Here is a 15,628-nt window from a genome sequence, read left to right as displayed (position 1 = left end):
GCATACATTTAGTACCTTTAATTGTGGTGACATATTTCCACCACCATTTTCCAACCTGCAGAGCAAATAAGAAGAATGGTCAAGTTGAGTGGCTAGGAAGGGCCTGATTCCAGGGAAGGGCATCTTATAAGGCACTACCTCCAGGGGATCTAGTCCTGAATTCTTAAATTCCATTTCCAATTCACAGTTAGCTTGTCTGCTCATTGTCTTGGACTTTTCTCATATCTCATGGAAGTAATGGCTATGACAGGCAACACAGTCTTGGGGCAATTAGGGAAGGAAGGGTTCCCCTTCAAGTTCAGAGAGTTTGACACTTCCCCCCACCAAACTTCAGTTCCTTCCCCTGGAGATTTCATGAGCAAACTGGCAAACAAAACATTATGTACTTGGAAGGCTCGCTCACCCATGGTGCCGCCGCCTTTCTGGTCCCTGATCCCGTAGCAGGTTGACGAGCTGAATATCCCTGCTTACCAGCTCTGAGAGTTTCTACAGGGAGACATACCAAGGCATCTGTAACATGCATCCCTTGCTCATGATTCCATGTGGATTCCCTCCTCCATTCCTAGGCTTCTGCAGATGGCTCTTCCTCTTACCTGTAGGAAGCTGGGGGCTACCGGGTCTATGTGGAGTATAGGGCCATACAGGGTCACCCACTGGTTGACTAGTCTTAGGATCTTTTGCCGCTTGTTGCAGATATAGATGCCACGTTCCTGATCAGTGCCACCAGCTGGTTCCACATGAAAGGTGATAGCTGGTCAAAGAAAGTCATAGTACAAAGTGGATACTGCCCATCAGGCTTTGAGCAAAGGAGGGACATGACAGCCATGCCCCAGGAAAAAAAACCAACAAATCTGTGCCAAGGACCTTGATCAACCTACAGAAAGTGCCTACCATTTACTATTTTCTCTGCTCTTCCACATTATAGCCTAATCTTTACTATTTTACCAGCATAAACCTTACCACTTAGAATCCTAGACAGCCACTGCTGGAAAGTACCATAGAGATCATCTAGCCCATAAATCTCACTTTGCTCACCCAGGTATCCTGACTAACACTCTTTCTAATACATTATTCTTTTGTCTGGCTTGAAGGATATTGATGCAGGAGAGCGGCACAGAGATGGGCAGTAGGCATGAAGATGCTGTGGGTCAGGAGAAAGTCACCCAGGAATGTCTCTGCAAGGGTTGAGAAGAGAGGGAGGAAAGGAAGAATCAGATTATAAGAGCACTGTGGTCTTTGAGCAAGGGTTCTTAATCTTTGCTCTGTTGTAGACCCCTCTGGCAATCTGGCAAAGCCTATGTACCCTTTCTTAGAATAATATTTTTAAATGAATACATAAAATAACAGAGGATTACAAAATTTAAAAAAAATTTAAATGAATGAATAAAATACATAAGATTACGAAGTTAAAAAAATTTTTTTAAAAGTTCCCAGACCCCAAATTAAGAACCTCCTCTTATTTTAATTAATCATACATACTCCAGCATCTACAATACTCACCCCAACTAAGGCAGAAAAAGTTCTGTCTGAAGGGCACAAGATTCACTAAATGTGAAGTGAGGTCAAACAGCACTCAGGGGGTACAATGGGGGAGAGGAGGAGTGGTGATGAGAGGGACCCTGTCTCCCAACTGGTGGGGGAGTTCTGTACCTGTGGGATCATGGGCACTTGAGTCCGGCCGCACGGCCTCCAGCAGCAGCTCTAAGATCTTTTCTGGAGTGCCCGACATCACTGTGTACCTAAAGGCAACACTCAATGGACCTCTCTAGCCCCACAGGGTCTCATACCCAGTACCCATTTCCAAGGCTAAGGAATGAGTTGAGATGATCTAAATAGGCAGCTCTAGTCTGGAGTTGACCAAAGCCTTGCCACCATTTACATCCTACAATTTTGTTACATAGAGAAGAAATGGATCAGTACAAATCAGTACTCAGGACTATCACCATAATCATGATATAAAGGGAGAAAGATCACAAGCCCTTTGCCCTTCCCAAGGGTTTCTCCTCCCCCTTTGTATTCTCAAGTCACTCCTACCACAAACTTTACTCATCACCATATCAAGGCTGGTTTGATCTGAGAAATACAAGACCCTTCCCCTTATTTAGCTGCCTCGTGGAGGTAACTGCCTAAACTAGCTGGTAAGTGCTTCAAGGGGTACTACTGTGTACATCAAGGTGACTGCTATATCCTGAAGACCTTCATTCTCTTTACTATATTGTCATAGGTAGGAAGGGTCCCAACAAGGAAGGGGAAGTAGAAAACAGGAGTGGAGATAGAATGAGTTGGGAGGAAATTGGGAATAGAACAAGAATGGACAAGTTACCGATTCCTGCCTGGATTCAGGGGACAGTTGGGGCTACTGCCCTGAGGGGTCCTCTCCAGTACCAGCACCACTTTTCCATGTTCCTCCAAACGCATTGTATTTGCCTCCACATCCTGGATGCCAAGCCAATCAAATGACTATTTAGCATAGGCCCAACAGTTTCCTTTGACACACTTCTGGAATTCTTATCCATTACTTCCAGACTTAATCCATATCCACATTGATCTTTAACTCTCCTCTCTCCTCTCTACAACCCTTGCCTATTTTTCCAGTCTTACCCAGAATCACTGGACTTACCCTTTTAACTCCCTTACTCCCATTTATATTTAGCTTATCATCTCCCGGGTCTGATCATCTTTTCTGTCCCATTTTCACTTCCCTTCTGACTCTTCTATTTATCCAAAAACTATAGGAACATATATATTATTGTGAATGAAGTAAATATTGGAGAAATATACAGTGAATGTATATATACATGTATATATCCAATATTTACTCCATTCACACTCCCTTATCCTCTTCTCTTTCAAATTTCCCATCTCTACTATAAATTTTAAGTCTCTGACCTTTGTAGTTTTCCATCCTTAGTTTGCCTCCAATTCTTCTTTCTCATTTTGATACCAACCTCAGTTCAGGTCTGATCTTCCCTTCTTTCTACCTTTCTTATGCTTCCATGCTTTCCAAAACTTGACTAACCTTGATGATACGGTTGAAGTCCTGCTTGTCCACTCGCAAAAAGTGACAGTTGTCTTCCCGAAGAATGATGGTGGCTGCTCGTGGTGAGTCATTCACCAAAGCTAGCTGCCCAAAGTCATCTCCTTCATGCAGGGTTGTCACCAGGCCCTAACACACACACACACACACACACACACACACACACACACACACACACACACACACACAATATATATATATATATGTATATGTATGAAATCAATCAGAAAATGAGCTAGAAGCCTTGGGGCCAAATAACCCAACCCAAGCCACCAAAAAAAGTGGTACCAAAAAGGCAATGTATTCCCAACAGATGGAAGGGAGAGTGAGAGATTTATAGATGAAGGACAAAAGAAAAACACACCTTGCCATGGGTCACCACATTAACAGATCCCTTCCAGATAATGTACCAAGAGGTCCCCTTATCTCCTTGGCTGAACACTGAGAAAAGTAAAGATTAGATAGAGCCCAGCCCCAATTCCATCACCACAGGTAGTCACCTGCTTTGATATCTTTCTGGACTAGAAGTCCAGCGCTTCACAGTCTAATCTCCACAAGCTCTTGTTCCTCAGGCTCCCACTCTGCTCAGTCTCCTGCTCCCCACCCCACCTCTTCAACCCCCACTCCCCCCAGCCTTAGATCCCACTCACACACAGTGCCTGCTTTGCTGCTTGGCTCAAATAACAACACAGCAGCCAATTCCCTCTTCACCTATAGGAAGGGAGGTAGGGGGACAATCAGCAGAAAATCAGAAAAAGGAAGATCAATTTATTATTTGGGGACTAATGGAATTAGGAAGCCATACATGAATCTTATCACAAGTAGTAGGGAAGTCAGCAAAAGGAAGAAGGTACCTAACACAGCTGTCTGAAGGGTCCCTTCTGGGAAAGCTATACTAGAAATATGCTTCAAAAATCACTAAATTGTATACCCTTTAACCTAGTGATGCCTCTTACTAAGCTTATATCCCAACAAGATCAAATAAATAGGAAAAAATTGATATGCAGAAAAAAATTTGTAGCAGCTCCTTTTCATAATGGCAAAGAACTGGAAACTAAGGGGATGCACATCAACTGGCTTAATGAATCATAGCAAATGAATGCCGTGGAATATTGTGCTATAAGAAATAATGAAAGGGATAATTTTAGAAAAACTTGGCAAGATTTTTATGAACAGATGCAGAATGAAGTGAATAGAACCAGGAGAATAATTTATAATCTAACAATAACATTATTAAAAAAAATTAAAAGACTTAAGAACTCTGATCAATGCATTGATCAACCATGGTTCCAGAGGGTCCATGATGACAGAGAGGTCATTCTACCTCCTGACAGAGAAGTTGCAGACTAAATATCCAGAATGAGAAACACTTTTTGGACACGGCTGATTTCGGAATTGATTTTGCTTGACTATGCATATTTGTTATAAAGATTTTGGGTTTTTTAATTTTTTTTAAGAGGATGAAGTGGGAGAAAGGGAAATCAAAGTTTGATTATTAAAAAAACTAACAATAACAAAAAGTCAATGATAAAACATATATATCCTAGAAGGGAGTGGGGCAAAAGTAATGTTTGTGAGAACAACTGACCGAGTTGGACAGATGGGCCACAGCCTTGATATGAAGCAGCTCCTCAAATATTAGTTCTAGTTCCTCCTCTGTGCGCTGTCCAGGACTATAGGCACAGAAAAGCAATACAGAGAGGAAGGGTTTTAAAGTCAACGTTAGACCCAGATGGAACCTTGGATCTCATTTTATAAATCAGGAAACTAAGACCCAGAGAAAGGGGGTATATAACTACTAAGTGGTAGGTAGAATTAGGACTAGAATCCAGGTCTTCTGACTCCCACTTTGGTTCTCTTCTCCACTATACCTTCCTTCCAAAGGAGGAAGGAGGAATTTCTACTGTCGGTGGAGGATATGAGAGATGGATACTATAGCATTTCAGAGCTACAAGGGACCTTAGTTTTACCCTCTAGGGAGATAGTAGATCCCAAATAAATGGCTCGCAACTCACGGCTTGCGCAGTGCCACAGTGAGCAGAGCATCTGGTCCTCGCTGAGACAGCAAGCTTACAGCCTCAGCCAGCTCCTCTATCTCTTGAATGTTGTCCAGGTCTGGCTCTGGCCCAGGGAATCGATAGAAGTGAGCATCTCGGTCATGGAAGGCCCATTCATGTTTTACTGAGGAGAAAAGACCAAACATAGAAGAGAAAAGAGCAAGGAAAAGGAGGATTTAGTGATAGTTTGGAGAATAACATGCCATACCATTGACCAAAATCTATTGCTGTATACTACAGCATCTTATTTGCATGATAAATCTAATACTCATTCAAAATTCCCAATACCTTTTGGAAAAAACCCAATATACCTACTACCCATGCTCACCATGGCAAAGGGCTCCTTCATTCAGCAGAACTTGACAGATGCCCAAAGCTTGACTTCGGGATTGAACTCCAAGTCCCAAAGCCAAGACTCCATCAACCAGCTCTCTCCCAGAGCAGCACTTCCTGGGAAACAAGAAGTATAATGTTTGGTGGTGTGGGGCAGTGAGCAGAATTCTGGGATAATAGAAGATTTGTATTCAGAAGATATTCCACACTTCTCCCCTCCTTATCCAGTTCTACCATGGGAAGCAAGACTAGGTCTCAGACTTTGCCTCTTCTAATCCCCATAGAGAAGAGAGGATAAAAGTAGAGAGGGAGCTATCTACCCACCGGTATAATCTGAGGTGATATTTCCGATCTCTTATGAGGGTGGGGCAGGTGGATAGAAGATGCCTATGCAGCAGCTTCCCAGCCCTAAGCACCTGCTCTGAAGTAGCCTAGGTTGTGATTGGAGAGAGAAGAGATTCAGTTAAGGAACACGTTGATTTCCCCCCTTCTTCTACCATGAGTCCTTGCATTGGCTTTGTACCTAAACCCACAGTAGATACCTGTTCCAGGCTCGCATGAAAATCCAGTGTCTCTTTATTATTGGTAAGTGGTGTCTGTAGAGGAAGAATAATAAGGAGATTCAGGTTCTCAGTGTAGGGAGCCCCAAACTGGACCCATCCCTTGGAGTCAATTGTTTCCTATCACACCCATCCCTAAAATCCCAGACCTAAACAATATAGTTCGATCAGTCAAGCAGGCAACTATGATCAAGGTGCTAGAGAGAGTTAACAAACTGAAAAACAGTTCTTACCATCAAAGAACTTATATTTTACTAAGGGGATACAATTACCTTATTTATCTAGTCAATCATTCCCTCTACCACTCCAGCTCTACTGTGTACAAAGTACCACTATCCCCCCCACTTCCACAAGTTTACACCCTAGGTGTCAGCCTTGACTCCTCAATCTCTCCACTCAATCATATCCAATCTGTTGTTTCTACCTTCACAAAATTTCTTATACCATAGAATGTAATATATGCCCATTTTCTCCTCTGACACTGCCATCAACCAGCAACCAAATCTCTATAGCCTGCTATAGCCTCTCTGCTAATCTTATTTCTACCTTCCTTCAGATGTTGTTCTTAATCTGTAATGAATGTTCCAGGTTCCCAACAAAGAGAATAATAATGAGTGAGAGGAGGAGAAAGAAAGGGCTGGGAAAGTCAGAGTACTTTGAAATGAACACCATATTCATTGGCACCTCTCATTTTTTATTCCACTTGGGCCAGTTCCTGTGCTAACATGGGTCTAAGAGGACAAAGGTCTAAACACATGACTGGTAGGATCATACTGATTTAGCACTGGAAGACACCTTTAACTCCCTCGTTTTATGGATGAAAGCCTTTCTGCCTCAATTCTATTCCTATAGCTTCTATTCAGGTTTTTAAAATGTAGGTTTGATCTCCTCTGCCCCATTTAGAAAACTTCAGTGACTTCCTGTTACCTCTAGGATCATATGAAAGATCTTGTTTTCCTTTTAAAGTCCTTCATAACCTCTTCCCTCCTGATCTTTCTCATCTTCTTACTCCTTATTCTCTTCTATATATTCCATGGTCTAGTAACAATTGTTGTTGATCCTCCATGTACCATTAACAAATGACCCTCTATCTCTTGACCAAGCATTTTCTCTGTCCTAAATTAGGGAAGAACTCTCTCAACTAAAGTCCCACTTTCTAAAAGCATTATTTTCCAGGTCTTGTCAACCTCAACTTCTTTCTTTTAAATTGATTATTAATAAGGGCAGCTAGGTGGCGCAGTGGATAGAGCACTGGCCTTGGAGTCAGGAGTACCTGAATTCAAATCCAGCCTCAGACACTTAACAATTACCTAGCCGTGTGGCCTTCAGCAAGCCACTTAACCCCATTGCCTTGCAAAATCTTAAAAAAAAAGAAGTTTAAATTGATTATTAATAACATATTCTGCCTATATCTCATTCATACATCTCTCCCAATAGACAAGAGTTCCTTGAGATCCCATTTGGGATTTTCTTGACAAAGATACTGGAATGGTTTGCCATTTACTTTTCCAGCTCATTTTACAGATGAGGAAACTGAGGCAAATAGAATTAAGTGACTTGGTCAGGGTCACACAGCTACTGAGTGTCTTAGGTCAGATTTGAACTCATGAAGATGAGGCTTCCTGATTCCAGGCTGGGTTGTGCTATGCACTCTATCAACTGTGCCACCTAGTTGCCTGGAAGGGACCTTAGAGTCACTAAATCAAAAATCCTTCATTTTATGGATGAGAAAACTAAGCCCAAGAGAAGTTAAATGATTTGCAGAAAGTCACATGGGCAGCAAGAGGCAGAACCAGGAATAGAACTAAGGTTCTCTGAGTCCACATCTTGCCCATTCTTTCCATTGAACCATATGGTCTTCCCAAATGCGTAATGAGAAAAAGAACTGGATCTGGAGTAGGGGACTTGGGTTTGACTCTTGATCTGGTTCTTACTTTGCCTTTTGTAATTTTGAACTAGCCACTTGAACACTCTGGGGCTAAATTCCCTCGTCCATAAAAGGAGGGAGTAAAAAGGTGTCTTACAGTTCTAAATCAGTATGATCCTATAAATCATGTTAGACCTTTGTCCTCTTAAGAGTGACCCATGTTAGCACAGGAACTGACCCAAGTAGAATCAAAAATAAGAGGTACTAATAGGTATGCTGTTTGTTTCAAAGTACTGTGATTGGCTTTCCTCCTCTCAATCATTATTATTCTCTTTATTGGGAACCTGGAACATTCATTACAAATTAAGAACAGCATCTGAAGGGAGGTAGCAGTAAGGTTGCAGAAATGGTTAATGACAGGCAGGGAAAGAATGGGGTTAATGGAAAGACCAGAGAAGCAATAGCAGAGTTAAAGGGTTAGACTATTATGACTTTGAAGATTTCTCTTGGCTTCCATGTTCTATAGTCTTGTATCACTAGGGAAATAATAGGTGAGGTGGGAATTTGCATATGGCTAAAGAACATCAAGACCGCAGTGCTCAGCTCTTAGGGTCACAGTGGCAGTCTGTGGCTACCAGATACAAGAGGGCCTGTGAATCATGTCCAGTAATGCCAGTAATGAGTCCCTCAAAATCTTCATTTTGCAGGTATGAATTAATAGGGATCATCTTGTCTGGATAATAGAACCAAACACTAGGCTAGAGACTGCATCCAGAGGACTTAATTACAGGAAATGAAGAGGAGGAGCTGGAGGGAGGGAAGAAGAAGAGGAACCCTCCACCCCTCCCAACCCTTGGGACAAACAGTGCCTGAGGTGGTGACTCAAAGTTCCTAATGAGCATGTTTTCATTACAAAATGCTCAGAAGTTCGGAAGAACTACAATCTCAGTTCCAAACATTGGAGAAAAGAATACGTGGAAGGGAGAGAAAAGTCTTCTCTCCCTTCCACATATTCTTTTCTCCAGTGTTGTCCTGACCTAGGAGCACACATCACAGTTCATAGGATCAGTTCAGAGGACCTGCCTATCACAATGCCCCAGGACTAGGGAGCTTTGTTCAAAGCTTATTGATCTACACTATTATCTCAGGTTGAAATGAGTTAGGTCATCCCACTATGGTGTGGACTTTCTCCTAAGGGTCCCATCCTTTTCCAGTTTTAAAAATTCATTTTAACTTCACAGAATTTAGCAGACCTCCCATTACAAAAGTTATTCTAGTAGTTTAGGTTAAATGAGATAATATATACCTGCCTTTGATAATAATACTGTAAAGCACTTCCCATCCTCCCCCCTCCCCCCAAAGGAGTCCACTGCACTATTTTTCTGATCTCACCCTTAGCCTAAAATGATCCTTAGGAGTTGGTTAATGAGTATCAGACTCAAAAGTGCTATAGATTCTCAAGTAAGAAATCACAGAGTTTCCAGCTCTATGGACAAAGATGACAAGAGAGATGTCCCCTCAAAGAGAAGTTGTTCATTAAAATTCCGGCAATTCTGAATTGGTAATGGGGAAGGATAGAGGAGCTGGCATTTGTTGACATCTGTTCTATTGTCAGTTCCCCATGTGAAGCTGTCAGAATCCAGGATACAGGGGTAAGCTCTGAGCCAGGAAGTCTTGTGCTGACCTGTCAGACCTGTTCCCTTTAACTCCTAGCAAGGGTTCTTTGCCAGGACTGCCCATGGTAATGGTGGGGGTAGGGAAGCCATATGTGCAGAGCAACTGTTGGGAACAAGTCCATGATGGATTTTGAGATTGGGGCTACCTCCTTACAGGCGTTGTGGTGAAGAGGGCAGAGTATTAGCCTTGGAATCAGGAGAATTAGAATCCTGTCTTTGACATTTATTTTCTGTACTGTCCATGATGGACAAGTCACTGAAAGGTACACAGCCTCAGTTTTCACAACTGAACAATGAAAATAATAATACCTGCCATGCTTACCTCACAGGGTTGATATAAGGGTCAAATGAGATTATATCAGCAAAACATTTTGCTAACCTTAAAGCCTAGATAAATGCCAGCTATCTTTGGACAACTGCCACATTAACTTGGCATTCCAAACTAGTGTGGCCCAGAAGATGTCTCTAGATAATCTTCCAGCCAATAAAATTTCCAGGAAATACCCTTTAACTCCCTTTCTAGCATCTTCTATCCCTGATGGGTCAGAAAATTCTTTCTGCTATTTAACTTCCAATCTAATTCTATCTTGTTCTAGAAAGGAGTAGAAAGCGAAGGTCCTTTGCTTTTTTGGCTTTTAAGAAAGGTATTTCATTAGTCTTCAGCTTCTCATTTTCTAATGTCCTTGGATTCTCATATATCCTTCTCATTTTGTGTAACTACCTTATACAGATTCACCTTGGTCCCTGCTGGTTAATCTCTTCCTAGATTAAAGATGTATTTCATCCATTAAATTTTGCAGGGAGAAGGATAAATGAGGACATATATGCACACACACACACACACACACACACACACACACACACATATATACATATACACACAATGGATACATCTTAAGACCAAACACAATAGGCTAGATCCTCCCAAAACATTCCCCAGATATAGCTCAGAGGAGGGAGTGAAGCCCTCTGCCCTTCCTCCACTCAGCCCATGCAGGTTAAAACTTCTGGCTAGCTATCACCCCAGGGGAGAAGTCTAATTTCCAGCTTTTTAACACCATTTGCGTTCTAGTCCTCTTTTAAACACCTCTTAATGCACATACCCACATATGCACACACTCACATACAGTTTTTCAATCTCCTTTGGGTACTCTTTGGTCTTACGATTTTGAAAGCTCTAGTGAATGTGGAAAAGCCTGACTGCTTCCCCACCAGTCTGGGGTCCCAAGAGAAATACCTTGTGACCTCATTGTCCTAGCTTAGGACCTACCCCGCCTTCCTTCCCAGGGTTGGGGAGGGGACAGGAAGCACACATATAATTATAGCCCTGGGAGGGCCAGAGGGAGGGAGGGTTCCAGCCCACTGGCTCTAGGCAGCAGCAGTTTACAGTGATTGACAGAGAAGTGGGGGTGGGGAGAAATGCCATTAAGAAACCTAGGAGGACTGAGTCTCCTTAACAACCTCCAGTGTCCCAGATTGGTCAAAGAAAAGAAATCTGGGGGTTGATAATATTAGGAGAGAGGTGGCTAGGTGAATAGAGCACTGGACCTGGAGTCAGGAAGACTCATTTTCATGAGTTCAAATCTGGACTCTGACACAACTAGTTATGTGACTCCAAGTTACTTACCCCTGCTTGCCTCCATTTCTCATCTATAAAATGAGCTGGAGAAGAAATGGCAAACCACTCTGCCAAGAAAATCCCAAAATGGGATCATGAAGAGTCAGACATGACTAACAACAACAGCTAGGTCAAAGGGTGGGGCCCAGTTTCAAATCAAGTTCTTACTGATGAGTCCTAGATCCTAGAGAGGCAGGTGGTACAGTGGGAAAAAAAGCAATAATTCTAGAGCCAACTCTAGAATCCAGGTTCAAATCTGCCCTGGCAACTCTAGGTTTCAGTTTTCTCATCTATCAAATGAGGGATTTGGTCTAAAAAATGACTAAGTCTATAATCCTGAGATCCCTTCTATGGGTTTTCCTAGCTCAATTTCAGACATTATAATGTAGCCGCTGACTAGTTGAGTTCAGTTCTACCTATGAGGAATCATCATTCAGACTCAGGAAAGCATGGGTGGAAATAAAAAAAAATTATTAAAGAGGTTACAAGACATAGGAAGGGCTAGGGAGAGAGAGAGAGTGAGATAAAAGAACAGCCAAGCAGTGTTGGCTGGACCATTATCAGAGAAGACTGAGGTGGTCCTGAACTGGAATCCAGCTCAGGTTTTTGTCTTGCCTCTCATCCAGAGGGCAAAAGGTGAACTCCCTTTCTCTTTCCAGACACAGAATTAGGTAAAACCAAAGGAGATCAGAATACAAATTTTACATTGTTTAATGAATCGATGGTACTTTAAGAAAGGGTCTCCACCAAAGATTACAATTGTTTTCTGTTCCAATCATAATTCTCTACCCCAAGTCAATTTACATCTCCACCCAAATTCTTTCTGTCACATTCAAATTCTCTTAATTTTCTCCGGCATCAATAATGAATGTAGATGGAATTTGTTCTCAGAGGAATATGAAGGTGGTTGAGAAGTAACAACTTTTGGGCTACTCAGAGTCATCAAATTAATATCATGTCTGCCCAGCAAGGCACTGGAAAATTTTCTACTTAAAGAGATAGAAAGATACACTGAGGTTGGAGACCAACTACTCTCTGTCTTTCCCTGAAATATGTTACTCTTTGATCCTTATAGGTTCAGAAAAGTTTTGGTGCATTCTCATCATCTTGTTCTACCACTCCATTTAGTTTCCTTTCATTTATTTTCTTCTGTCTTCTGTGAAATCCTCCCCAATTCAATACCCTTCTCCTTGTCTCTTTCTCTCTTCCTAAGTTTGTTTTATTTCTTGCTTCTAAGGGGACTTGAGATTGAGATCACTGGGGATGACAGATCAGAAAGAGGATTCTAATTATCCTTACTCAGGTTCCCTTTTCCTCACCCAGAATTATTCTTTTCAACTGCACTGGTCCCAAATGCCAATATGACTATACACACTTTAGCAACGTATCTTGGAATATCCCCATACAGTTATTCAATGAGGGATGAGGCAAGTCCATTTGCTTAGATCAGTAGGTAGAGAAATGATAATTGTTTACCAACAATCAAAAGGTTTATCCACCCCCAAGACCCAGTGCCCATATTTCACATATACACCTTTATGACGACATCATCTAGACAATACAGAGAGTAATCCACAAAACAATGCTGCCCTGGCCTCACTAAACCTCCCCCCATTATAATCTACTATGAATTTGCACCCTCTGTAACACCCATTACCCATCTACACCTCTCTCCAACTCCAGCTCCTGATCCCTAAGTGAAGCATTAGTACTCACCCAACGCAAACACTGAATCCGACTGGGGGGTGTCTTGTGCTCTAGCTGCAACTGGTAAGAACAACTCCTGGGCAGGTGAATCTTCCTTAGCACCATATTGAACAATGTCCCCTCTGGCACAACATCTGGCAGCCCTGCTGTGGATGGTCCTGGCAAAGCTGGGCACTCTTCACCTGCTAGTCCCACCTGCCATCGGCCCTCACCTGGCCAACCCACCTGTGATCCAGGGAGCAAGGAAAACAGGGATAGGGGTGGGGTGGGAAATCAGGCCAACAGGTCAGACTCTGGTGGTTTGGCTTAAGGGCAGAATTCCCTTCTTTGGAGACCTCTTAGATCTCAGGGTGGTGGGAGAGAAGCCTGCAATTCTGTAAGAAGGTAGGAGGAGAGACAAAAAAGACCCCCTGTAGAGCCTGTTAGCCTGAGGCATCTAGGTATCTTCTACTGGGATCACTTGAAAAATGCTTCTTTCCCCCTTAAACCTTTCTGAATTTGTCATCAGGGAATAATTCCCTGGCTGCTCTGACAACTCCTTGCAGGAGACTTGTTTCTTACTAACTTCATCCCCCTCTAGATGCCTCAGAAAAGAAGCTTCAGTTTGGCACCCCTTTCCTCCAATCTTTTTCCTTTGGTTTCAGAACAGAGCGCCTCTGGCCCAATCCACTCACCTCACTCACCTTCATGTCACTACGTCGAGACACCCCAACCCTTGTCGCCCTTGGGGGTGCCCTTCACTCCCTTTGCTAGAAGGAATAAGAGCCGCCCCAATAGGAAGGGTTCAGGTGGGTAGATCCCAAGTCCGGTGGACAGGGCTAGTTTCCAGTGGAAACAGTTCCTCGGAGAAGTCTGACCCGAACGAGGGTCCCAGGAAGGAAACTGGATGGAGGAGACTCGGGGGCGTCGGAGGAGCCCTTGAGTGACACGCAGCCCTTACACCTAGCACCTCCACCTCTGTACCAGAAGAAGCGCCAGCTGGCACGGGGCGCTGACAAAGTGCACACCGAGCTGCCACACCCCCAACCTGGCTGCCAGGCCCCCGTCCCCCCACCCCCATTGGTCAGCCGGATTGGATGGAAGTGGGGCGGGGGGAGGAGGCGTCAGTTTAGTCTCTAAAACCTCGGCTCTGCAGAAAGGAGGCGGGTACTGGGTAGGGAAAAGGTGGAGCTCCGAGAGAAATGGGGAGGGAGGGAGGGGGGCCCTGAAAGATCTGCAGCGGGCAGGAGAAAACCGGGGGTGAGTTGGGGGTGGAGAGTTGGGGGTCAAGAAGATGGTGCTGGGGGGGGGGATCAGTGAGTGGAGGTACCAGCAGCCACGTGTCCAGGAGGAGAAGTGCAAACAAGGAAACTGGGAAGCTGGGAGGGAGGAGGGGGTACAAATGAGTCACTGCGGTCCCACCCGGGAGGGAAATCCGGCCTGGGGCCGCTTCCCGGCTGTTGGCGGCGAGGGGAAGGTTGGGGGCACGTCCTGCCTCTGGCCTCGGTCCTCCACCTCCGACAGACGTCTGCGGAGGGCTCGGCCTGCAGCTCTCCAAGGGGACAGAGCAGAGATGCCGCTGAGGACACTGAGGCGCGACCCTTGGACTCGGGCCCCTTGGGGAGGGGTTGGACAGAGCGGGCCGGCAACCTGTAAACAAGATGTTTTTCTGTCTGGCGTGGGTCTGAAGTTTAGTTCAGTAAGGAAGAGGAAAGGGTACTGAACCCTGGCCCGTTTTTTCCTAATGTGTTCATCCTAGAGCACTAATCAAAGACACCTTGACCAGGCTACATCCTCCCCTCCCCCCAGTTCACAATTTCAATGTAATTCAACAAATATTTATTAAATACCCACTATATGTACTGATGAGCGATTCTTAGACAAAACTGAGACTGCTTTATTTTTTTTTTAGGTTTTTGCAAGACAAACGGGGTTAAGTGGCTTGCCCAAGGTCATTATTAAGTGTCTGAGACTGGATTTGAACTCAGGTACTTCTGAGTCCAGGGCTGGTGCTCTATCCACTGTGCCACCTAGCCACCCCGACTGCTTCATTTTCTTTAGGCTTAATTTCTATCTCTGAAAGGGTGATCGAGACAATTCCCATTCATTCTCACATCCTACCCAAGCTGAAATGGTATACTGAGCAGAAAGTGATAAAGAGTAGAGAATTAAAAAAAAATTTAAAAAATTTAAAAAAAGAGTAGAGAATTCCCCTATCACCTTCATCTTACAACCTGGTAACCACTTTTCAGAGATATTGTTATAGGAATTAAAGTACGAGATTACCTCTGGAGTCTCTAGTACCATAAATAAAAACAAAAAAAAGCTACCGGAGACTGTCACTCTATCTTTAGCCCCTCCTTTGTGCTCTCACTGCTAAGGATGGCAAAGGAGGGTTTAGGGGGAAACACCTGTTCCCTCAGTCCTCTAGGACTCTTGTCCCCTTTAACTCTCTTCACTTAATTCACCAGGTGAGAGGAGACATCCCACAGTTTGCAACCTAATAAGAAGAAAGTCCACCTCCCTTCTACAGTGATTGCTTTCAGAGTAATGCAGGGACAGTTAAGTGAGATGGGGCAAGAGGAAGAGAATGAGTATCATCTCCAGTCACTGAGTTCTGGGAATCTGAGGAAAGAAAACTAATCAGGATTCTCAAAAGAAAGGCTAACTAGAAGACTGAGGACTTGGAAGAGGGGAAAGAGGACAGTTGAGGAATGGGGTTTGAGTTGAAGATGTTGAGAGGCCAAGTGATTAGCTTAGTTTTGGAAATGGTATAGGAGATTTTGATGCAGAA

At 43.6% G+C, this 15,628-nt stretch overlaps 1 protein-coding gene across 9 annotated transcripts in view; it reads right to left on the bottom strand.

Annotated features, from left to right (window-relative positions):
- Nucleotides 1-13,870, bottom strand: part of RAPGEF3 (Rap guanine nucleotide exchange factor 3) — a 37,288-nt gene extending 23,418 nt beyond the window's left edge. For 5 of the 9 annotated variants that reach the window (XM_074225676.1, XM_074225673.1, XM_074225677.1 and 2 more), the window contains exons 1-16: nt 13,530-13,870; nt 12,865-13,080; nt 5,970-6,023; nt 5,752-5,858; nt 5,423-5,544; nt 5,053-5,218; nt 4,626-4,710; nt 3,688-3,748; nt 3,402-3,478; nt 3,020-3,166; nt 2,324-2,436; nt 1,651-1,739; nt 1,097-1,175; nt 594-744; nt 404-486; nt 16-55 (exon numbers count right to left, since the gene is read on the bottom strand). In XM_074225676.1, the coding sequence (XP_074081777.1) occupies nt 16-55; nt 404-486; nt 594-744; nt 1,097-1,175; nt 1,651-1,739; nt 2,324-2,436; nt 3,020-3,166; nt 3,402-3,478; nt 3,688-3,748; nt 4,626-4,710; nt 5,053-5,218; nt 5,423-5,544; nt 5,752-5,858; nt 5,970-6,023; nt 12,865-13,080; nt 13,530-13,544 (1,605 nt within the window). In that variant the 5' untranslated portion in view covers nt 13,545-13,870. Of the gene's footprint in view, nt 1-15; nt 56-403; nt 487-593; nt 745-1,096; nt 1,176-1,650; nt 1,740-2,323; nt 2,437-3,019; nt 3,167-3,401; nt 3,479-3,687; nt 3,749-4,625; nt 4,711-5,052; nt 5,219-5,422; nt 5,545-5,751; nt 5,859-5,969; nt 6,024-12,864; nt 13,230-13,529 lie in introns of all 9 variants that reach the window. The other 4 variants (XM_074225679.1, XM_074225678.1, XM_074225674.1 and 1 more) reach the window with 4 other exon arrangements.
- Nucleotides 13,871-15,628: the final 1,758 nt, after the last annotated feature.

Source organism: Macrotis lagotis, chromosome 2 (assembly GCF_037893015.1).
Source record: "Macrotis lagotis isolate mMagLag1 chromosome 2, bilby.v1.9.chrom.fasta, whole genome shotgun sequence".
NCBI classification, from domain to species: Eukaryota; Metazoa; Chordata; class Mammalia; order Peramelemorphia; family Peramelidae; genus Macrotis; species Macrotis lagotis.
The sequence above is the reverse complement of the archived record's forward strand: the minus strand, read 5'-3'. Positions and strand labels throughout refer to the sequence as shown.